We start from the raw sequence: 24,371 nt of genomic DNA on the forward strand, positions 1-24,371 counted from the left end.
GTCCTTTGGATGGTGGCTTGATGTTCGGTGGTGGGGAGGTAGGAAGAAGTGTCCATGAGTTGGCGTTGAGCTTCTGCAAGGTAGAGTTCAGTACGCCATACGACAACAGCACCACCCTTGTCTGCAGGTTTGATGACATTGTCGGGGTTAGACCTGAGAGAACGGAGTGCCTCAAGTTCAGAGGGGGACAGGTTAGAGTGAGTGAGGGGGGTCAGAGAAATTGAGACGACAATTTTCAATGAAGAGATCAAGAGCGGGTAAGAGGCCAGGGGGAGGGGTCCAGTTAGAGGGAGAATGCTGGAGGCGGATGAATGGGTCTGATGGTCGGGGGGAGGACTCCTGGTCAAAGAAGTGAGCCCGGAGGCGGAGGCGATGGAAGAAGAGCTCAACGTCATGCCGAGCACGAAATTCATTGAGGTGGGGATAAAACTGAGACCTTTGCTGAGTACAGAACGCTCAGCATCAGAGAGGGGGAGGTCAGAGGGTATAGTGAATACACGGCAAGGGATCAGATCAGAAGGGGTGGGGTCAAAGGGAAGTGAAGCGGAGGGAGGATCTGGAGGGGCATGAGTCCCCATCAGCTGCTGGAGCTTGCGTTCCTTAACACCTGAAAGGAAGAAAAAAAGTTTTTTGTTAATGCGTCGGATGAGACGTAAGATGAAATGAAACTGTGGAGAAGAACAGCTTTGAGATAAGGTGAGGCGGTGCTGCTGGAGAGAGAGGTCCAGTGTGTGCATGTGGCGGCGCATAGCACAGAGTGTGGATCTCAGGATGCGGCGAGAGTAGCAGTCCGAAGAACGTTGTATTTCTCGGAGATACCTGTGATCCTGGATGGTTTCAAAGCATGATGGGTGAAACTGCAGTTGGATAAATGGGATAAATGGGTCTTTTTCCGAATGGCAGGCAGTGACTAGTGGGGTAATGCAGGGTTTGATGCTAGGACCCCAGCTATTCACTATATATATTGATCTAGATGAGGGAACTAAATTTAATATCTCCAAATTTGCAGATGACACAAAACTGGGTGGGAGGGTGAGTTGTGAGGAGGATGCAGAGAGGCCTCATGGTGATTTGGACAAGTTGAGTGAGTGGGCTAATGCATGGCAGATGCAGTATTATGTGGATAAATGTGAGGTTATCCATTTTGGGAGAAAAAACAGGAAGGCAGATTATTATCTGAATGGCTATAAACTGAGAGAGGGGAATATGCAGTGAGACCTGGGTGTTCTCGTAAACCAGTCGCTGAAGGTAAGCATGCTGGTGCAACAGGCGGTAGAAAAGGCAAATGGTATGTTGGCCTTCATAGTGAGAGGATTCGAGTACAGGAGCAGGGATGTCTTGCTGCAATTATACTGGGCCTTGGTGAGGCCACACCTGGAATATTGTGTGCAATTTTGGTTTCCTTATCTGAGGAAGGAAGTTCTTGCTATAGAGGGTGTGAAGCAACGGTTTACTTGACTGATTGCTGGGATCGTGGGACCGACGTATGAGGAGAGATTGAGTCGGTTAGGATTATGTTCGCTGGAGTTCAGAAGAGTGAGGGGGGATCTCATAGAAACCTATAAACTTCTAACAGGACTTGACAGGATAGACGCAGGAAGGATGTTCCCGATGGTGGAGGAGTGCAGAACCAGGGGTCATCGTCTAAGTATACGGGGTAAACCTTTCAGGTCTGAGATGAGGAGAAATTCCTTCACCCAGAGAGCGGTGAGCCTATGGAATTCGTTACCACAGAAAGCAATTGAGGCCAAAACATTGTATGTTTTCAAGAATGAGTTAAATATAGCTCTTGGGTCTAAGGGGATCAAAGGATATGGGGCAACAGCGGGCACAGGTTACTGAGTTGAATGATCAGCCATGATCATAATGACTGGCGGAGCAGGCTCGAATGGCCGAATGGCCTACTCTTGCTCCTATTTTCTATATTTCTATATCTTTCCCAATTTAATATTTTCCGAATTTCTCTCTCCTCCGTAAAATTTGAGACTGACCTCAGTATTCTTTCCATTCAGTTCGACTTTTGCACGCATGGTTTACTAATTGTTTCTTCATTACGTTTCCGTTAGTTGTATTTTCAGTATAAAATACCACAGTAACCATGGAGCAGAAAGCGTGTGCTATTTTGCACGTATCTCCGATGTTTATTTGAGCTGCCTCGGATTTCTCAGAAAGGTAGAGAATAGTAGCGTCGTTGATTATTTTGAAACCAGCACCCGAGATCCTTTAAATACTCTGCAAAGAATTCGAACTGTCAATTGGTTAAAACAACATTTGCGGTCGAAACTGATCTACGGTATGTTGCAGCTGCATAAGTCCTGCTGCCAAAAATAACAATGATCAGCGCAAGTTTGCAGTTAGCCACACAGGGTGCAAACAAGACTTATTCCACAGCACGGTGTTTCTCGATCTTCCGTCCAGCATCAAGACCGCCAGAACCACAAGGGAATGGGGGATAGTACAGTTCCTTTGCCACAAGCGATTGAACCATAGAAAAGTTACGGCAGAAAGGAGGCCATTCAGCCCATCGTAGCTGCGCCCGGCTCAAAAAAACTAGCCACCCAATCTAATCCCACCTTCCAGCAACTGGTCCATAACCTTGCAGGTTATAGCACTTCAGGTGTATGTCCAGATACCTTTTAAATGAGTTGAGTGTTTCTGCCTCCACCACCGATCTGGGCAGTGAATTCTAGACACGCACCACCCTCTGGTTTTTCCTCATGTCTCCTCCAATCCTTCTACCAGTCACTTAAAATCTGTGCCCCCTGGTAACTGACCTCTCCACTAGAGGAAATAGGTCCTTCCTGTCTACTCTATCTAGGCTCCTCATAATTTTGTACACCTCAATTCAGTCACCCTCAGCCTCCTCTGTTCTAAGGAAACCAACCCTAGCCGCTCCAATCTTTCCTCATAGCTGCAACTTTCAAGCCCTGGCAACATTCTTGTAAATCTCCTCTGTACTCTCTCCAAAGCAATTATGGCCTTCCTGTAATGTGGTGACCAGAACTGTACGCAATATTCCAGCTGTGGCCTAACCAGAGTTTTATATAGATCCAGAATTACATCCCTGCTTTTGTATTCTATACTTGGGCCAATAAAGGAAAACATTTCATGTGCTTTCTTCACCACTCTACCTGTCCTGCCACCTTCGGAGACCTGTGGACATGTACTCAAAGGTCTGCAACTTCTTCTATCCCTCTCAATAGCCTCCGTTTGTTATGTATTCTCTTGCTTTGTTTGCTCTCCCCAAATGCATTACCTCACACTTCTCCAGATTGAATTCCATTTACCACTTTTCCGCCCACTCAACTAAACCATTGATTTTAACTGGAGTCTACAGCTAACCACTTCATCAAATACACGGCCAATCGTTGTGCCATCAGCAAATTTCCCAATCATGCTTCCCACATTTAAGTCCAAATCATTAATATATACACCACAAACAGCAAGGGACCCAACACTGAACCCCGTGGAACACCACTGGAAACTGCTTTCCGTTCGCAAAAACACTACCATTTGTTTCATGTCACTGAGCCCATTTTGGATCCAACTTGCCACATTCCCCTGTATCCCACGGCCTTTTATTTTTCTGACCAGTCTGCCATGTGGGACCTTGTCAAGTGCCTTACTAAAATACATGTAGACTACATCCACTGCACTACCCTCAAGACGCCTCCTTGCTACTTCATCAAAAAATTCAATCAAGTTAGTAAGACATGACCTTCCCTGAACTAATCCAGCTCCAAATTGAATGTTATCACAATTTTTGTACGGTAATATAACTAATGTTTTAGTTACACAGAAAGGGTTACATCCTCCTATCCAAGGCTTAGCAGCCAGTTGCACTCACTGTGGCCCAGAACGCAGAGACATCTTTATCCCTGGGTTTCAGCTAAGTTACGGCTAATGTGCACACTTCCAAAATGCACACAAATTGCAATAGGATTGGATTCAAATATCAGTCAGGTCACTGATGAAATATCAGTGAGGCTCAGCTTATTTAAACAGCGCCTACAATGCAACCTCCAGTGTCATAATAGGAAGCACTCTCAATGGCAACAACAGAACATGAACTGACCCAGCTTCTGTTTCAAATTTCCGTCTGAACGTTTTCAGACTATTACAAACATTTTATTCCTAAATTTCAGAATTCCGGAGCTGCGGAATTATTAATAATATGTAAATCTAGGAGAGAAAATATCGCGACTGATGAAATGTGCAAACGCATATGCTCATGAAGGAGAGAGTGAAGAGCGGAAACACATTTCTTCTCTCACTCGCTTTTCCGGGACGTCACATTCACACCTATGGAACGACGTAGATTTTTCAACTCACCGCCAATTTCCCGACCGCTTGTTGCTACCGTTTATCTTTAATATTTCTAATTTCATTGTTAGTGCGGTGAAAGATCAGATGGATTCCAGGTGCATAGTTTGGGTCCTGATCCTTTTCTCTGGTAAGTACTGATTGCACAACAATTCAGTCAGAGAATGGAACGTCTTAAATAGTGCCTCAGAACGATATCACAGCGCTTCGCATGTACAGAGGCAGTGGTGGCGCTTAGATAGGAAATCAGGATGGTAAAAGCGGACAGTGATAAAGTGAATTATCTAGTTCTTCTTGAGTGAATTGGGAATGAATGTTGGCCAGGACACCAGAGATATCTTCCGTCTTCATAGAATAGCGGCAAGGTATTGGTAACTTCCATTTGAACCAACTGAAATGCAGAGGGGCATCAACTCTCTGACTTCCGGATAGATCCGTAACTCGACCGCACAGCACTCCAATAGCGCTGCACTGGACAATGGACCTAAATGATATGACAGAATGATGGAGTGAGATTCCAATCCATAACATTGACACAAAGGCGAAGATGTTAATATCTGGGTCATAAATCTGTGATAGCTATAAAAATGGCTACTTTGTTAAGTTATCTCATTGCGATGCTAAGGACAGATCAATTATGCTTGCTGAATTAAGTTAATAAACCATAACAGTATAATTATTCGCCTTTAGCGCCTGGCCGTTAAACATCGCCTGAACAGAACGCAGAAATAACTCTCGAGTGAAGAATCCAAGTGACAGAACTTCCATTCAAACTAATGGAAGGAAATCCGGTGGGTTCAATCAGGGCCATGGGAATCTCCCCCTAGATTTTCCTTTCTCATTCTGTCTACAGGACTTTTAACGCCTAGACGGTAATGATGAAAACAAACCCCGATGGGATGAATCCCCGAGGCTCCGCATTACCACTCCTGCAGTGGAGGGTTTCTGGGGAAATCCTGGGCTCATCTATTGCGATTTCTGTCGATCAAAGCGAGCTGCTTGGAAATGGTTGTCTCTGCGTCGGAGATTTTCCTGTAAGCCCTCCGCAAGTCTGAGGCCCCAGCTGGGTCGCGGAGTCTCTGATAAATGCACCCAACAGGGTCAAATGTCCTATTTCTAGAAACTCTCTCTGGCTTTCTGGATAAGCGCAGTCTCTGTGGACTCTTCACTAGAGTTTTCCAGGATCTTGAGCGTTTGGTTATTTGTTTTTACGTATCCAACCGTTCATTTTCATTATATGAAATAAGGAGTGTCTTGTTATTCAGAAATTATCCAATTCATATATTGGCAGGAATTCCTGCAGACTACACCATCAGAGTTATTCAAACCCCATCCTTCATTAATGCCACTGAGGGGCAGTCGGTGATCCTGAACTGCACGTATGAAGGCCCTTCAGGAGTCGGTGTGTTCAAATGGTTCAAAAACACGGAAGACGGAGCTGAAGTCACCGACCAAGCTGCGGAGTACAGTGGGCGAATAACTCGGGCAAGTGCAGACGATTTCAAAGGAAAAAGGGATGCTTCCATTAATATAAAAGATCTGAGACATTACGATTCAGGGAAATATTACTGCAAAGTGGAACTAATGGGATTTCAGGAACAATATGGTCAAGGAACAACACTTAATGTAATGCGTGAGTTGCCTGTTCATTATAATCACTAGGTCGGCCAGTCGCTTACCCGATAAGGGCGGAGGTACCAAAGTTCTAACATGTAACGAAAATATATTAACATAGTGAAAATGAAGATAACATTCTTTCTCCAGATCAAGGTGCACGTATACATCAGTCAGCCGACTATCGATATTTCCCATGTTCCCGTGCTTTTTTATTGTTACCGTCGCGTCACAAACCGTTTATGAAGCAGTTATGATAGTTTGCACATACACAAATGCATTGATCAACTGCATTGCAAAATAGAGGTAGATTTTACGAAGTTAATATATTTCTCAGAAAACAAGAAAACAAACAATTCTGATAGCCCTCCGTCTATGACGTCTATCCTGACAAACATGCAAACACAGACTCATACACAACCAACATCTGTGTCGGAGAATACAGAAAAACATCTGTTTATCACGAGTTCTGATGAAGGGTCATCGAACTGAAACGTTAACAGTTTCCCTCTCCACGGATGCTGCCAGACCTGCAGAGTATTTCCAGCATTTTCTGTTTTTTTAAACATAATCATTAAGTGTTTGTCACAATAGCAACTGAATCTGAAAACATTAACAATGTGTTGCTCTTAACTTCATTATCACTAAGATCACAAACCCAATTAACATATATAAGGGAGATTAGAAAATCAGCACGACTGCAGTTATAGTTCTCTTCATCCATTGAAATGGAACCTCACTACATATTATGGAGCTGTTGGTGTTGAGGCACACTGGATATTCATCTTCAGTGGAAAGAGAGAGATAGAAAGTGATGCCTTGGGGCAACAACCTCTTGTTTTCTTCTGGCTAGGCAAGCTCCTGGTAGAACCGTCCACAGAGAAATCCAGCGAATCACTGCTTCACTTCACACTCATGTATATCAGTGCCGGAGCTTTGGGCACTTTGATTCTGTTCTCCGGATGTTACAGTCTGACAAAAGGTAACTCTTATAAAGAACAGTATTCCGCCTGCGGATATATCCGTAAAATAGATGCAATTATACAAATGCAAACTAATGCAGTGACATTTGGTTCGCACTGAAGCCTTCGATATGGACATATACAAATTGTTACTTTTCTCTTTCAATTTTTCTTTCTACAGGTCGTGGCCTACAATGTCAAAGGTTGGTAAATCTCCTCCACTAAAAAAGCTTTCTTTTTATAATTATCTTTGGATTGATCGATAATGCGCTATTTCTGTTTGTGATTCAGAAGCAATGATTGGATTTATGACGATATTCCTTTAGCTCGTAAGTGACTTGTTCAAATTGGTTTGTTTTACTACTATGGACATGTTTGGGTGATAGAATATGAAGTAGCCCAACTTGCTTATTGTTAAAATAGAATTCGAATAGTTCTTTCTCTAGTGATATGACAAGAGTTCCTCCCACTATCTCATGAGCAGGAATTTTTAGGCTATTATTTGTACATTCGTGAATTACAGTAAGCTGCTTATAGTTTACATACTGGGAATTACATTTATACTGGGCGTTTGCGGATGAACAGGGATTGAGTAAGTTGAATATATAAACGGTACTGGTAACTTGCAATTAAAACATTCGCGGGTCACGGCCGGATTGTGGTTGAAAAACTGTAACTTCTAAATAAGAAGATTGTGATATACGTAGAAAAGTTGCATCACTTTCTCCGTCATCTTTGATTTCAGCAGCCCCCGAGCCAGTAGGGTTACAAAGGTCAGTGCATATCGAAGTGAAGACTGCTATTTTATTTAATTGATATGTATTTAGATATTCAATCCAGTGACAAAGATTTCCTTTTTTCGATTGGTTCCAAAGCAATATTGCGCCTTGCAGTAACTTTCAGTTTAATGGTGAGTATTAGTTATATATATTCAACTGGTCAATATGTTTAAATTGTTCTTTACGCATTTTTGAATAATATTCATTATTAGAAAAGTACTTCAATCGTTTTAATGGTTATTATTGCTGGAAGGAAATAAGAGGTATATATAATTTTAAACTCATTGCACGGTATCAAATGCGTTTGTCTTGTTTGCACCAAAGGATAAACCTTTATTCTCAGTTTTTATTTCCACAGACGAAGCTCCACAAAGGCAAAGGTTAGTTTGTGGTAATGTCAGTAAAATACTTTTTTTTAATTATCTGGGTTTTTGGTTCATTACTATATGATTTTACTTCAGCTTTTCCAGTTCCTGTATGGACATGTTCTCGAACTATGATGAAATTAACCCAGCTGGTGAGTAACGTACAATCATCATTAGTGAACCTACTTCTCAATGGAGAGTTGGCTTAGAGAGTAGATGTACTGTCTGGTATACTACTGTGTCTCATTCAACAGAGTGATCCCATTGTTAATCCATGACGCTGAACTAGCCGATTTTACTCGGGCTGGTGATTGTGTGATACAATAGTCTGTATATTACCTAATCTAGGCTCGGAAGGTGGAAAGGTCAGACTGGATTCCAGCCTCCAATTATTATCCAATTACCACTGCCGACAAAATGTGGGTGTGTGAGGAATATTGGACTAATTTTAATCTAACTAGCTGGGCGATAATCTGCTTCCACCATTCTTTCATGTAGTGCAATCCATATCACAACAACTCACTCCATTCAAACATCTCCTCTGCTTCCCTATAGTAATTTGACAAATATTTTACACCTGTATCCATTGGTTACTGACCCACTCGCCAGTGGAAACAGTCTTTTTTAGTCAAAGTATCTAGAGATAAATTGTATCAAAGTTACAAATGGCTCTTTTTTCTTGACTTTTACAGATGTTCCTCCACCATTGGAAAGGTTCGTGAATCCCAGAGTTAAACCTTCCTGCCTCTTTTATTCTAATTGTCCTATAGTTTGACTAAATATGCAGTGACACTGACCTCTTCTTTGTTTCCTATCACCCAGGAATGAGACGATCTATCACGACATTAACCAGGATGGTGAGCATCACCGATTGAAGAATCATTTAATTTTTCCAAACGACAATCTTCAATGAGACTTCAGTATTTTAGAGGAATAAATTTCTCAGGGACCGCCTCAGTATTTTGCTGTTTGCTAATGTTATATTCTTTCCCTTGTGTTCATGGACTGAGGGCAATTTTAATCTAACTCGCCCGACCTGTAACTGGCGAGATCAGAAGCAATGCTAGCTTTTCGCTCAAAAAAGGGAGGGAGGCAGAAAGTAGGAAACTACAGGCCAGTTAGGTTAACATCTGTCGTTGGGAAATTGTTAGAATCCATTATTAAGGAAGTAATAACAGGACATTTAGAAAGTCAAAACGCAATCCATCAGAGTCAGCATGGTTTTATGAAGGGTAAATCATTTTTGACTAATTTACTTGAGTTCTTCGAAGCTGTAACAAGCAAAGTGGATAATGGGGATCCTGTAGATGTAGCTTATCTGGACTTGCAGAAGGTATTTGATAAGGTGCCACACCAAAGGTTAATACACAAGTTAAGTTCACATGGGCTTTGGGGCGATTTATTAGCTTGGATAGCGGATTGGCTAACCAACAGAAAACAGTGAGTCGGGATAAAAGGTTATTTCTTTCTGGTTTGCAAGATAAAAATAGTGGGGTGCCACAGGGTTTGGTCCTTGGGCCCCAACTATTTACAATCTATATAAATGACTTGGATACAGGAATAGAAGGTACTGTAACCAAATTTGCAGATGACACTAAAATAGGTGGGACAGTAAGTTGCAATAAAGAAATAAGAAATCCACAAATGGATATGGATAGATTAGATAAGCGGGTCAAAATTTGGCAGATGGATTTTAACGTGAATAAGTGTGAGGTTATCCACTTTGGTCGGAAGAATAGAAAGGCAAATCGTTATCTAAATGGAGAGAAACTCCAGAGTGCTTCAATGCAGAGGGATCTGGGTGTCTTCGTGCATGAATCGCCAAAAAAAAAAACTAGTTTGCAAGTACAGCAGGTAATAAGTAAGGCAAATTGAATTTTGGCATTTATTGCTAAAGGAATAGAGTATAAAAGTAGGGAAGTGTTGCTACAACTGTACAAGGCATTAGTGAGACCGCACCTGGAGTATTGCGTACAGTTTTGGTCCCATTACTTGCGAAAGGATGTAGTTGCATTGGAGGCAGTTCAGAGGAGGTTCACTAGATTGATTTCAGAGATGGAGGGCTTGTCTTATGAAGAGAGATTGAGCAGTTTAGGCCTTTACTCCCTGGAGCTGAGAAGAATGAGAGGAGATCTAATTGAGGTAGAAAAGATGATTAAGGGGATTGACAAAGTAGACATAGAGAGGATGTTTCCCTTTGTGGGGCAATCTAGAATGAGCAGTCATAGTTGTAGGATAAGGGGTAGCAGATTTAAAGCAGGGATGAGGAGAAATTACTTCTTTCAAATGGTGGTGAATCTGTGGAATTCATTACCCCAGAGTGCGGTGGATTCTTGGACATTGGGTAAATTTAAGGAGGAGACAGACAGATTTGTAATTAGAAATAGGTTGAAGGGTTATGGAGAACGGGCAGGAAAGTGGATTTGAGACCGAGATGAGACCAGCCATGATCGTATTGTATGGCAGAGCAGGCTGGAGGGGCTGACTTGCCTACTCCTGCTCTTAGTTCTTATGTTCTTATGTTCCACAGACGTCAACGGAGGGTAATATTGGGCGGATAGTAATCGGCGATCCGCCCGATCCCGTGGGTTTCCCACCGGCAAATTATGGTAATATTGTCCACAGTATCAGCAACAAGCACAGTTCTAGTTCGACTGAGTTAGAGCACTAGTTTTCAGGAGAATCCAATTACCTTTACTGTGTATTAACGCTGTACTTTTACCACAATCTCTGATTCATTAGATTAATAACCCAACTTTTTAAACTACACGTGGTCGGTTTAATACTTAATTATATTCATTTATGGATAATGGATTGAAACTACATTTTAGTATTGCCTTTCTAGATATGGATACAAGATAACCTCATCCGCCAGTTTGAATTGGAATGAGACTAGGTCCCATAATGAAAGGACAGTATGTGAACCGACTGCTGTATCCTTGTCCCATCCCCACTACCCATAGATAAATATATATTAATTAATATAGACAAATTATGAAAATGAGACATGGTTAAACGCAGTCATTCTATGTAATTATGTTTTATTTGTTTGCTTTTTGTGTTTCCACAGACTTCCCTCCACCTTTTCAATGGTGCGTAAATAATGAGTCATTCTACTTTGAATCTTTCTTTTATCTGATGTATTCCCGTGTTTGCAAACATGTAATGATTTTCTTTTTGCTTCCTTTGCGATTCAGTGATGAAGAAGTCCATTCTGACATTCCCCCGAATGGTAAGGACTGTTAAAGTTTGTTAGTTACGAGTTACTATTGTCTATATTAGCTTTTCAACGTAGAACACATTCGGTCGACTTTCATTAGTCCAGTTCATGCTTTTTGCTATTCATTTACGGAATGTGGGCGTCGCTGGCATGGCCAGCACATATTGCCCATCCTGATTTGCTCTTGAGGCAACAGAGTGTCTTGCGAGGTCATTTCAGAGGTCAGCCACATTATGAGCGTCTGGAGTCACCTATGGGCCAGACCAGGTAAGGACGGCAGATTTCCTTCTCGAATGGACAGCAGCGAAACAGATAGATTTTACGACAATCCACTAATCCACAATAAAGGCAACTCCGTTAATATAGTTGAGAAAAAAAAGCTCGTTCATGTTAGAATGCATTTATATTATTATACCATCGCTCTTCGTTCGAACGTCGAAATACTTTTCCGTCTGCCCTCATTTAACGATCGGAAAGATTGTGCAAACGGACTACATGCTTGTATAGGCGAATTTTTGTGACACAGCGAATTTTTCACACGGTCATTTCAATTTTATGCAACAATTTTAGTCCTCATCCCGAAGTCATACTTCCCAGTTCCTCAAGTATTCTTTCCTAGAACCGGTATTTTAAATGTGTAACAAATTCCCACAGTCAATTGTTCCGATCACCATGTTGTCATTGTTTCCAGATATTACAGATATGGTTGGTTCAGGAGATGGGGCTGATTTTGACGATGCGGTATGTACACTTACAGTTACTGAAATCAAGGCATAGAATACATATTCTGTTAATGAAATATCATTTGACACAAACCCCCAGATCACGTAAAAGAAAATGCGTGTCAGAGTGAAAACCACCACGTTTGAAATCAAAATAAATCCATAAACCTTTTTGGAAAAGTGGATGCCTATTAGAAAAACTAAGCCTGTTGTGAGATTGATCAAGCCCAACAATAACAGCAACAAAAAGTTTGCATTTATATATGCCTTCAAAATAATAAAACGTCTCAAGGCGCTTCATAGCTACTTTAGATGGGTCAGAGTACTTTAGACGGGTCAGTTTTTGTCCAGTGTGTGCAGGAGGGTTTTCTGACACAGTATGTAGACAGGCCAACCAGGGGCGATGCCACATTGGATTTGGTACTGGGTAATGAACCCAGCCAGGTGTTAGATTTAGATGTAGGTGAGCACTTTGGTGATAGTGATCACAATTCGGTTAGGTTTACCTTAGCGATGGGCAGGGAAAGGACTATACCGCAGGGCAAAAATTATAGCTGGGGGAAAGGAAATTATGATACGATTAGGCAAGATTTAGGATGCGTAGGATGGGGAAAGAAACTGCAGGGGATGGGAACAATCGAAATGTGGAGCTTATTCAAGGAGCAGCTACTATGTGTCCTTGATAAGTATGTACCTGTGAGGCAGGGAGGAAGTTGTCGAGCGAGGGAGCTGTGGTTTACTAAGGAAGTTGAAGCACTTGTCAAGAGGAAGAAGAAGGCTTATGTTAGGATGAGACGTGAAGGCTCAGTTAGGGCGCTTGAGACTTACAAGCTAGCCAGGAAGGATCTAAAGGGAGAGCTAAGAAGAGCAAGGAGAGGACACGAGAAGTCATTGGCGGATAGGATCAGGGAAAACCCTAAGGCTTTCGATAGGTATATCAGGAATAAAAGAATGACCAGAGTTAGATTAGGGCCAATCAAGGATAGTAGTGGGAAGTTGTGTGTGGAATCAGAGGAGATAGAGGAAGTGTTAAATGAATATTTTGCGTCAGTATTTACAGTAGAGAAAGAAAATGTTGTCGAGGAGAATACTGAGATTCAGGCTACTAGGCTAGATGGGATTGAGGTTCACAAGGAGGAGGTGTTATCAATTTTGGAAAGTGTGAAAATAGATAAGTCCCCTGGGCCAGATGGGATTTATCCTAGGATTCTCTGGGAAGCTAGAGAGGAGATTGCAGAGCCTTTGTCCTTGATCTTTATGTTGTCATTGTCGACAGGAATAGTGCCGGAAGACTGGAGGATAGTAAATGTTGTCCCCTTGTTCAAGAAGGGGAGTAGAGACAGCCCTGGTAATTATAAACCTGTGAGCCTTACTTCGGTTGTGGGTAAAATGTTGGAAAAGGTTATAAGAGACAGGATTTATAATCATCTTGAAAAGAATAAGTTCATTAGCGATAGTCAGCATGGTTTTGTGAAGGGTAGGTCGTGCCTCACAAACCTTATTAAGTTTTTCGAGAAGGTGACCAAACAGGTGAATGAGGGTAAAGCAGTGGATGTGGTGTATATGGATTTCAGTAAGGCGTTTGATAAGGATCCCCACGGTAGGCTATTGTAGAAAATACGGAAGTATGTGGTTGAAGGGAATGTAGAGCTTTGGATCAGAAATTGGCTAGCTGAAAGAAGATAGAGGGTGGTGGTTGATGGCAAATGTTCATCCTGGAGTTTATTTACTAGTGGTGTACCGCAAGGATCTGTTTTGGGGCCACTGCTGTTTGTCATTTTTATAAATGACCTGGAAGAGGGTGTAGAAGGGTGGGTTAGTAAATTTGCGGATGACACTAAGGTCGGTGGAGTTGTGGATAGAGCCGAAGGATGTCGTAGGGTACAGAGGGACATAGATAGGCTGCAGAGCTGGGCTGAGAGATGGAAAATGGAGTTTAATGCGGAAAAGTGCGAGGTGATTCACTTTGGAAGGAGTAACAGGAATGCAGAGTACTGGGCTAATGGGAAGATTCTTGGTAGTGTAGATGAACAGAGAGATCTTGGTGTCCAGGTGCATAAATCCCTGAAGGTTGCTACCCAGGTTAATAGGGCTGTTAAGAAGGCATATGGTGTGTTAGCTTTTATTAGTAGGGGGATCGGGTTTCGGAGCCACGAGGTCATGCTGCAGCTGTACAAAACTCTGGTGAGACCGCACCTGGAGTATTGCGTGCAGTTCTGGTCACCGCATTATAGGAAGGATGTGGAAGCTATGGAAAGGGTGCAGAGGAGATTTACTAGGATGTTGCCTGGTATGGAGGGAAGGTCTTACGAGGAAAGGCTGAGGGACTTGAGGTTGTTTTCGTTGGAGAGAAGGAGGAGGAGAGGTGACTTAATAGAGACATATAAGATAATCAGAGGGTTAGATATGGTGGATAGTGAGAGTCTTTTTCCTTGGATGGTGATGGCAAACACGAGGGGACATAGCTTTAAGTTGTGGGGTGATAGATATAGGATAGATGTCAGAGGTAGTTTCTTTACTCAGGGAGTAGTAGGGGCGTGGAACGCCCTGCCTGCAGCAGTAGTAAACTCACCAACTTTAAGGGCATTTAAGTGGTCATTGGATAGACATATGGATGAAAATGGAATAGTGTAGGTCAGATGGTTTCACAGGTCGGCTCAACATCGAGGGCCGAAGGGCCTGTAAGGCGCTGTAATGTTCTAATTCTAATTCTAATTCTAATAGCAGAGATTATCGAAGAACATTAAGCCACATAAGGTGATATGCGGGCAGATGACCAAACACTTGGTCAGAGAAGTAGGGTTTAAGTCACATATTAAAGGAGGTGGACGAGGTAGAGAGACACAGATGCATAGGGAGGTATTTCCAGAGTTTATCTCTCCCACAGCCGTCTCATCCAATACCTTAATCCACTCTCTGGAAGCGCATTTAACAGTAATTTAGTCTCATCTATGCAAAATAGTTTTAGGTACTCTTGGATGTGATAGTAGCAGTGGAGCATGGAGACCAAGGCCTCATTCAGCGTACAAGTGTACTGAGGCAACGTGGTATGATATCACCTCCAGTAACGGGACAAACATGGCCAATCCGATACACAACCTTGGAAACGTGGACACCATTCTCTTGAAGTCTCATCTCCCCTGAAGCTAAACACAGCCAACTCTATCGTGTTCCCTGCTAACATATTCATAAATCTGTTCATCAGTTACTTCCCTTTGCTTGAAGATGCTCCGTGAGTGATGGTCGCCCTCTTGTGACTCGGTCAAGTGACCATTGCATACATGTGAACAGCAACAATGAATTTAACCATTTTGTCATGGAAGGAAACCTATCTGAGTCGATCCTGTATTTAGCGGAGTCGCAGGCACATGCCATTTATTTTGCATGGTCGATGAAGAGCCAAATGAAGTACAAAACTAACACAAGCTCACCCCCCAACTCAGTGGCTTTGAGTTACAGCCAGAAGTGCTGAGTTGATGATCCACCGCGGCCTCCTCCTGAAGTCCCCAGCATCACAGATGACAAACTTCAGCTGATTCGATTCACTCCAAGTGATATCAAGAAACGACTGAAGGCACTGGATGCTGCAAAGGTTATGAGCCCTGACAAAATTCCGGAAATAATAATGAAGACCTGTGCTCCAGAACGTGCCGCGCCCTGAGACAAGCTGTTCCAGTACAGCTACAACACTGGCATCTACCTGGCAATGTGGAAAATTGCCCAGGTATGTCCTGTGCCCAAAAAGCAGGACAAGTCAAACCCGATCAATTACCGCCCGATCAGTCTACTCTCAATCATCAGTAAAGTGATGGAAGGTCTCATCGATAGTGCCATCAAGTGGCACTTGCTCAGCAATAACCTGCTCAGCGACGCTCAGTTTGTGTTCCACCAGGGCCACTCAGCTCCTGGCCTCATTACAGCCTTGGTTCAAACATGGACAAAAGAGCTGAACTCAAGTGGTGAGATGAGAGTGACTGCCCTTGACATCAAGGCAGTATTTGATCAAGGAGCCCTAGCAAAACTGAAGTAATTGGGATTCAGGGCAAAAACTCTCCATTGGTTGGAGACATACTGAACACAAGGAAAAATGGTTGTGGTTTTTGGAGGTCAATCATCTGAGTTCCAGGACATCACTGCAGGAGTTTCTCAGGGTAGCGTCCGAGGCCCAACCATCTTCATCTGCTTCATCAATTACCTTCCTTCAGTCATAAGGTCATAAGTGGGGATGTTCACTGACGATTGCACAACGTTCAGCACCATTTTCAACTCCTCAAATACTGAAGCAGTCCATGTAAAAATGCAGCAAGACCTGGGCAATATCCAGGCTTGGGCTGATAAGTGGCAAGTAACATTTGTGCCACACAAGTGCCAGGCAATGAGAGAATTCCCTCCAACAAGACAGAATCTAATTATCTCCCCTTGACATTCAGTGGCATTACTTTGTCTGAATCCCCCACAATCAACATCCTAGGGTCTACCATTGACCAGAAACTTAATGAGAGTTGCCATATAAATACTGTGGCTATAACAGCAGGTTATGGGCTCGGAATCCTGTGCCGAGTAGTTCACGTCCTGACTCCCCAAAGCCTGCCGACCATCTACAAGGTTCAATTCAGGAGTGTGATGGAATACTCTCCGCTTGCCTGGATGGGTGTAGCTCCAACAACACTCAAGGAGCTCGACACCATCCAAGACAAAGCAGCTCACTTGATTGGCACCCCATCCACACACATTCAGGGATAGTGGAGGGAACTTGTGCCTGGAGTCGGAGGAGGTAGGCGAGGTCCTAAATGAATACTTTGCTTCAGTATTCACTAGTGAGAGGGACCTGGTCGTTTGTGAGGACAGCGTGGAACAGGTTGACATGCTCGAACAGGTTGAGATTAAGAGGGACGATGTGCTGGAAATTCTGAATGATTTAAGGACAGATAAGTCCCCAGGGCCAGACGGGATATACCCAAGGATATTATGGGAAGCGAGGGAAGAGATTGCTGCGCCTTTGGCGATGATCTTTGCGTCTTCACTGTCCACTGGAGTAGTACCGGATGATTGGAGGATGGCTAATGTTGTTCCCTTGTTCAAGAAAGGGAATAGGGATAACCCTGGGAATTATAGACCAGTCAGTCTTACGTCAGTTGTGGGCAAATTATTGGAGAGGATTCTGAGAGACAGGATTTATGATTATTTGGAAAAGCATGGTTTGATTAGAGACAGTCAGCATGGCTTTGTGAGGGGCAGGTCATGCCTCACAAGCCTTATTGAATTCTTTGAAGATGTGACAAAAAACATTGATGAAGGAAGAGCAGTGGATGTGGTGTATATGGATTTTAGCAAGGCGTTTGATAAGGTTCCCCATGGTAGGCTCATTCAGAAAGTAAGGAGGCATGGGATTCAGGGAAAGCTGGTTGTCTGGATACAAAATTCGCTGGCCCATAGAAGTCAGAGGGTGGTAGTATATGGAAAGTATTCAGCATGGAGCTCTGTGACCAGTGGTGTTCCACAAGGATCTGTTCAGGGACCTCTGCTCTTTGTGATTTTTATAAATTATTTGGATGAGGATGTGGAAGGCTGGGTTAGCAAGTTTGCCGATGACATGAAGGTTGCTGGAGTTGTGGATAGTGTGGAAGGCTGCAATGGGACATTGACAGGATGCAGAGCTGGGCTGAGAAGTGGCAGATGGAGTTCAACCTGGAAAAGTGTGAAGTGATTCATTTTGGAAGGTCGAATTTGAATGTGGAATACAGGCTTAAAGACAGGATTCTTGGTAGTGTGGAGGAACAGAGGCATCTTGGGGTCCATGTCCATAGATCGCTCAAAGTTGCCACCCAAGTTGATAGGGTTGTTAAGAAGGCAGATGGTGTGTTGGCTTTCATTAACAGGGGAATTGAGTTGAAGAGCCGCAAGGTTATGCTGCAGCTCTATAAAGCCCTGGTTAGACCACACTTGGAATATTGTGTTCAGTTCTGGTCGCCTCATTATAGGAAGGATGTGGAAGCTTTAGAGAGGGTGCAGAGGAGATTTGCCAGGATGCTGCCTGGACTGGAGAGCATGTCCTACGAAGAAAGATTGAGGGAGCTAGGGCTTTTCTCATTGGAGTGTAGAAGGATGAGAGGTGATTTGATAGAGGGGTACAAGATGATGAGAGGCATAGATAGAGTGGATAGTCAGAGACTTTTTCCCAAGGTAGAAAGGGCTATCACCAGGGGCCATAATTTTAAAGTGATTGGAGGAAGGTTTCGGGGAGATGTCAGAGGTAGATTCTTTACAGAGAGTGTGGTTTGTGCGTGGAATGCGCTGCCAGCGGTGGTAGTAGAAGCAGATACATTAGGGGCATTTAAGCGACTCTTGGATAGGTACATGGATGATAGTTTAATGAAGGGTAGGTAGTTAGTTTGATATTAGAGTAGGTTAAATGTTCGGCACAACATCGTGGGCCGAAGGGCCTGTACTGTGCTGTACTGTTCTATGTTCTATGTTCTATGTTCATTCACTCCCTCCACCACCGATGCACATTGGCAGCACTGTGTACCATCTACAACGTGCACTGCAGCAATGCACCAAGGCTCCTTAGACAGCACCTTCCAAACCCGCGACCTCTACAACTAGAAGGAAAAGGGCAGAGAATGCATGGCAACACCATCACCTAGAAGTTCCCCTCCAAGGCACATACACCCCTGACTTGGAACTATATCACTGTTCCTTCACTGTGTCTCGTCAAAATCCTGGAACTCCCGTCCTAACAACACTGTGGGGGTACCTACCTCACGTGGACTGCAGCGCTTCCAGAAGGCAGCTCACCACAACCTTCTCAAGGGCAATTCGGAATGGGCAATAAATGCTGGCTTGGCCCGCGATGCCCACGTCCCGTGAATGAATTAAAAAAAATCTACCTGACACCAGCACAACCCTGCTAAGGTGACTATTCTGTGCAGCTCTTTTCCTCAATAGATCAATGACTTTGAGGCATGGTCGAGATTTTATTCTGAAAAAAACTAAATTATGGAATCATAGAATGATACAGCACAGCCGGAGGCCATTCGACCTATCGTGCCTGTCTCAGCTCTTTGGTAGAGCAATCCAACTATTTCCATTCCTCGGCTATTTCCCTTGACACCTGCAAACATTTATTCAATTCCAGTTTGAATGTTGTTACTTAATATTATTTCACTACTCTTTCAGGCGGTAATTCCCAAACCACAACCTCCGGCTTTGTCAGAAAATATTTCCTCATGTTGCTGCTGGTTATTTTCCAATCAACTCACATTTCTGTCCGCTGGTTCCCATTGCTGCTGTGTTTCAGCCTCAGCTTAGTTACTAGCACTTTTGCCTCTGAGCCAGAGTTTTCTTGGGTTCAAGTCCTGCTCAGGGGATTTGATCACAAAAATCAAGACTGACAATCCAGTGCAGTACTGAGTAGTGTTGCACTTTCATGGATGCCATCTTTTGGATGAACTTTACATGGAGACCCCGTCTGCCTTCAGGTGCACGTAAAATATTCCATGGCAATATTTGGAAGAACAGCAGGGGAGTTAGTCCGAGTGTCCTGGCCAATATTTATTCCTCACTCGGTATCAGAAAAAAATATTATCTGGTCATAATCATATTGCTGCTTGTGGGAGTTTGTTGTGCTGAAATTAGCTGCCACGTTTCCTGCATTACAACAGTGACTACGCTTCACAAATGTGCTTCATTGTCTGTAAAGTTGTTTGAGACTCCGATGGTGGTGAAAGGCGCTATATAATTTCAAATCATTCTGTTAATTCTGCTGACGCTGAAACAGTTTCTCCTTATGAACTATCAAAACCGTTCCTGATTTTGAACACCTCTGCCAAATCTCTTAACCTTTGCGCAAAAGGGATCAACTCCAACTTCCCCAGTCTCTCCATATAGCTGAAGTCCCTCAATGGCACCATGGTACTAAATTTGTTCTTTGCCGTCTCCAAGGTATTGAAATATTTCCTAAGTGTGATGCCCGGAACTGAACACAACATTCCAGCTCAGCCTCAACAAATGTTTTATAAAGGTTTAGTATAACCTCCTTGCATTTATACTCTTTGCCTCTGTGAAGAAAGCCAGGGATCCCATGCCACTTTTAAACAGAATTCTCAACTTGTCCTGCCACTTTAAATGATTTGTGTACAGACACCATCAGGTCACTCTAATCCTGCACTCCATTTACAATTGTATACTTTAATTTATACTCCCTCTCCTCATCCTTCCGACAAAAATGTATAATTCCGCACCTCTTTGCATTACTTTTCATCTGCTATCCGTCTACTCATTCCAAGAATCTCTCTATGTCTCCTTGAAGTTGGCCACTATTAAATTTTCAAGTTTCGTGTCATCTGCAAACTTTGAAATTACGTCCTGCATATCGAAGTGCTGGTCATAAACATATAATTAAAAAGATCAGGGGACCCAACACCGACACCACGGGACACCACTGTTGAAAGTGGAATAAAAGGGAAAATGGCTGAGTGACAGGAAACAGCATCTTGGTGAATGGTTGTTTGTTGGACTGGAGGAAAGTATACAGTGGTGCTCCCCAAGGGTCGATATGAGGATCACTGCTTTTCTTGATATATATTAATGATCCAGACTAAGGTATACAATGCACAATTTCAAAATTTGCTCATGACATAAAACTTAGAAGTATTGTGAACGGTGAGGAGGCTAGCGATAGACTTCAAGCTGACATAGACAGGTTGGTGGAATGGGGGAACACATGGCAGATGAAATTTAACACCGACAACTATAAAGTGATACATTTTGGGAAGAAGAACAAGGCGAGGCAGTATAAAATAGAGGATATAATTCTAAACTGGGTGCAAAAACAGAGAGACCTTGGGTGTATATGCTCACAAACTGTTGAGGGTGGCAAGGCAGGTTGAGACAGTGGCTAAAAATGCTCATGAGATCCTGGGCATTATAAATAGAGGCACAGAGTAAATAAGCAAGGAATGGTGAACATGGCCTCACTGGAGCACTGTGTCCAATTCTGGGCACCAGGAAGGCTATGAAGACAGCGTGCAGAAAGGATTTATGAGAATAGGGATGAAGGACTTCAGTTACGTGGGTAGTTTGGCGAAGCTCGATTTGTTCTCTTTAGAAAAGAGAAGGTTGAGAGGAGATTTGATAGAAGTGCTCAAAATCTTGAGAGTCTAGAAAGAATGGATAGGGAAAGCCACCGCAATTTCCTACTTGCCCCAGTAGTCTAAGAGCAATCCCATCTGGGCTGGATGTCTTTTGTAGTTTGAGGACAGCCAATTGTTTTGAGTATTCCTTTTAAAAAAATCTAGTTTTAGCTTATCTAATACCGTCACTACCTGGTCCTTCAATATTTTGAGGACCTCATTTTTAAAAATCTATTTTTAGCTTATCTAATACCGCCACCTAGTGAGAACAGATGCAAAGTACTCATTCAGTATCTTAACCGTGCCTTCTGCCTCACACGAATATATCCTTTATAGTCCCTAATCAGCACCATCGTTCCATTGACAGCTCATTTTACTATTTTTATGTTCTCTATAAGTTACAGTTTATCTGCTCCATAATCTCTCCTTATCCGTCTTGGTCCCTTTTTGTATTTTCTCTACACTTTCTAGATTCAGCTTTGATTTTACTGTATTATAATCTTACATTTGTCATACGTCCCCTTTTTCTGCATCATTTCTGGCGTCATTCATGTTGGGGGTGAAATTGGGCATTTTCAGAGAGACAAAGAGGCAGAATTTCATTTTCTGACCGTTATGCAATGCAACCGATATTCTGTTTCATTGAAGTGGATGGATTTGAATATTAGATGGAAACCAAAACAGAGAACATAAGAGCACAATAATTAGGAGCGGGAGCAGCCCATTGAGCCTGCGCTCATGCTGATCTAACTGTGGCTTCAACTCCACTTTCCTGCCTACCTCCCATAACCATTGAGTTCCTTGTCGATCAAAAATCTATCTAATCCAGTCTTGAATATACTCAATGACCTAGCCTCCACTTCACTCCGGAGAAGAGAATTTCACAGGTTAACGACCCTCAGAGAGCAAAAAAAAACCTCCTAATCTCAGTTTTAAATAGGAGATGCTAATTTTTGAACCATGTCCCCTAGTTCTAGACTTCCCCACAAGGGGAAACATCCTCTCAGCACCTACCCTGTCAAATCACTTCAGGCTCTTATACCTTTCAATAAGATCACCTCTCATTCTTCTAAACTCCAATGGGTATTGGCCTAACCTTCTCAACCTTTCCTCAAAAACAACCCCTTCATCCCAGGAATCAGTGAGTGAATCTTCTCTGAACTGCTTACAATGCAATTATATCCTTTCTTATGTAAGGATATAACTGATATTCTGATGAAAGGTCACAGTCATGTAACATTAAATCTGCTTCTCTCTCCACAGATGCTGCCTGACCTGCTGAGTATTTCCAGCAATTTGTTTTTATTTCTGCCATTTCCTTGTTTGCCATTATTAAATTCCCTGTATCACCCTCTAAGGGACCAACGCTCACTACAGTTACTCTCGATCCTTTTATAGACTTGTAGAAACTCTTATGCCTGTGTTTATATTTCTAGCTAGCCTTCTCCCATACTCTAATTTCTCCTTCATTTTACTTTTAGTCATTCTTTGCGGGTTTCTAATATCTGTCCTGTCCAATTTTCTGATCTATCACTATCCTTCGCAGTATTTTATGCTTTTCCTTTCAATGTGATGCTATCCTTAACTTCTTTAGTTAGCCACGGATGGCACATCCTTCACATAGTCTTTCTTTCTCAAAGCAATATATCTTTTCTGAGGGTTATGAATGATCCCCTTAAATGTCTGTCACTGTGGCTCTACTGTCCTACCTTTTATTCTATTTTTCCAGTTCAGTTTAGTCAACTGTGTCCTCATACCCTTGTAATTGGATTTATTTAACCCATGCAAAACCTTTTATTTTGTGTCCCTGTCCATATCCAAATTCACCACCCTCATCCCTATTCCCATACCTTTCTAGTTTGCCTGCTACCTTCCTCAAAGTCAGAAATGTTTTGTCATGTGATTGAGTGACCAGAAAAGGTTATGTGCTACTCGGGATAGATTCTGTTTTGCGAATTAATAGTTGGTTGTTTATTTTCATTTGACTTAATAAAGAGAAGTGAAACTTAACCTATTTAAGCCTAGAGATTATACGTTGTTATTGAAGTGCCAGCACTTAAAAAAACACTGGTATGAAATCCCCTTAGCGGAGATCAGTTTAGCCTATTCAAGCCAGAAGCCCCGTGCCTGCCTAAAGGACTAAGCAAAGAAATTTGGTGACAACGCTTTGTGTGAGAAAGAAAGACTATGTGAAGGATGTGCCATCCGTGTTTAACTAAAGAAGTTAAGGATAGCATCACATTGAAAGGAAAATCGCAAACTGGTTCATTATACATAGGATTTCAATTGACAGAGGCAGAACCATCTCTTAAGGTAGCTTTCAAGCTCTTTTCTACTCATATCAAATATTTGGTAAGGATTTGTTCAGCTGTGTATCATCGTCCTCTCAATGTTCCCTTTTTCAATACATGGTTCTTCATTTCGGTAACTTTTATGATATGTTTTATTACTTTAGGATAAACCGAATGAAAAAATATTAGAACTATATTCAACAGTGAAGAAGAAAACAACATAAAATATGGGAGCTGCATTTGAAAGGGGTTACAATCAGGATTTCAGTGTAAACTATCTAATCCATCAAATCAATTTTGGGTTGATTGCGAAGATACCACTGGTAAAGGCGATCATGGTGTTTAAGAATAAAATGTCTAAATACTACTTTGTTTAAACGTTTTCAATGATGATTCCGTGAATGGATTAATAAAAAATATGATTAATCTTCTTGTTGGAAAATAGCTCTTAATTACAGATTGCACACCATGTCTTACTATCACGGATAGTATCCTATTAAGCTTAAGATGTTATTAGATTTGAGACCTGTTTTATCTTTTGAAACCTCCAAAGAAATACAAGGTACTGAATAAAGTATGGCTGCAAGCCAGTAATAGAGCAAAAGCAGCACTGACCTCCCACAGTGAAAAAGACTGACTGGAAGAATTTACAGTCTGATTTTTGGATGTTGCCCATGGGAACATCAAGCAACGCTGTTGTGAGGAAATTAGTGTAAACCGTATTTAAGGACAGCGCGACTGAACACTTTTTAGAAAAAAAATGAGTTGTTTAGAAAACATCAGTGAACCTAATTCAAGTTTCTGAGGAAGTCACTAAGTAGCAGTCAGCGGGCTGTCTATGGATATAGTTTATCTGGACTTCAAGAAGGCATTCAACAAGGGTCACATATGAAACTGTTAACTAAAATTAAAGAGCATGACATTGAAAGCCAATTATTGACCTGGTTAGATGATTTGTTGG

At 42.3% G+C, this 24,371-nt stretch overlaps 1 protein-coding gene across 9 annotated transcripts; it reads left to right on the plus strand.

Moving 5' to 3' along the window:
* Nucleotides 1-582: 582 nt before the first annotated feature.
* LOC137345989 (natural cytotoxicity triggering receptor 3-like) lies at nt 583-23,840 on the plus strand. Of its 9 annotated transcripts, none has more exons than XM_068009260.1 (16): nt 4,331-4,453; nt 5,615-5,956; nt 6,791-6,919; nt 7,081-7,102; nt 7,191-7,228; nt 7,648-7,672; nt 7,775-7,809; nt 8,037-8,058; nt 8,140-8,195; nt 8,736-8,757; nt 8,866-8,900; nt 11,114-11,135; nt 11,241-11,275; nt 11,955-12,004; nt 19,930-20,008; nt 23,575-23,840. In XM_068009260.1, the coding sequence occupies exons 1-16, from the start codon at nt 4,411-4,413 to the stop codon at nt 23,577-23,579; spliced, it is 960 nt and encodes a 319-aa protein (XP_067865361.1). In that variant the 5' UTR covers nt 4,331-4,410; the 3' UTR covers nt 23,580-23,840. The 9 variants fall into 9 exon arrangements, with proteins under 9 accessions (XP_067865369.1, XP_067865361.1, XP_067865363.1 ...); XM_068009262.1 differs by having other exon boundaries at nt 7,194-7,228; nt 7,645-7,672; XM_068009259.1 differs by having other exon boundaries at nt 4,332-4,453; nt 7,645-7,672.
* Nucleotides 23,841-24,371: the final 531 nt, after the last annotated feature.

Source organism: Heterodontus francisci, chromosome 29 (assembly GCF_036365525.1).
Source record: "Heterodontus francisci isolate sHetFra1 chromosome 29, sHetFra1.hap1, whole genome shotgun sequence".
In the NCBI taxonomy this organism is placed as follows: Eukaryota; Metazoa; Chordata; class Chondrichthyes; order Heterodontiformes; family Heterodontidae; genus Heterodontus; species Heterodontus francisci.

What these genes read in the sequence shown, in the direction of transcription:
- LOC137345989 (XM_068009259.1), top strand. Translation starts at nt 4,411, where the DNA reads ATGGATTCCAGGTGCATAGTTTGGGTCCTGATCCTTTTCTCTG. An exon ending in GAGCCAGTAGGGTTACAAAG is followed by an intron (nt 7,673 to 7,774) that starts GTCAGTGCATAT and finishes TTGGTTCCAAAG; the next exon opens with CAATATTGCGCCTTGCAGTA. An exon ending in GTTCCTCCACCATTGGAAAG is followed by an intron (nt 8,758 to 8,865) that starts GTTCGTGAATCC and finishes CCTATCACCCAG; the next exon opens with GAATGAGACGATCTATCACG.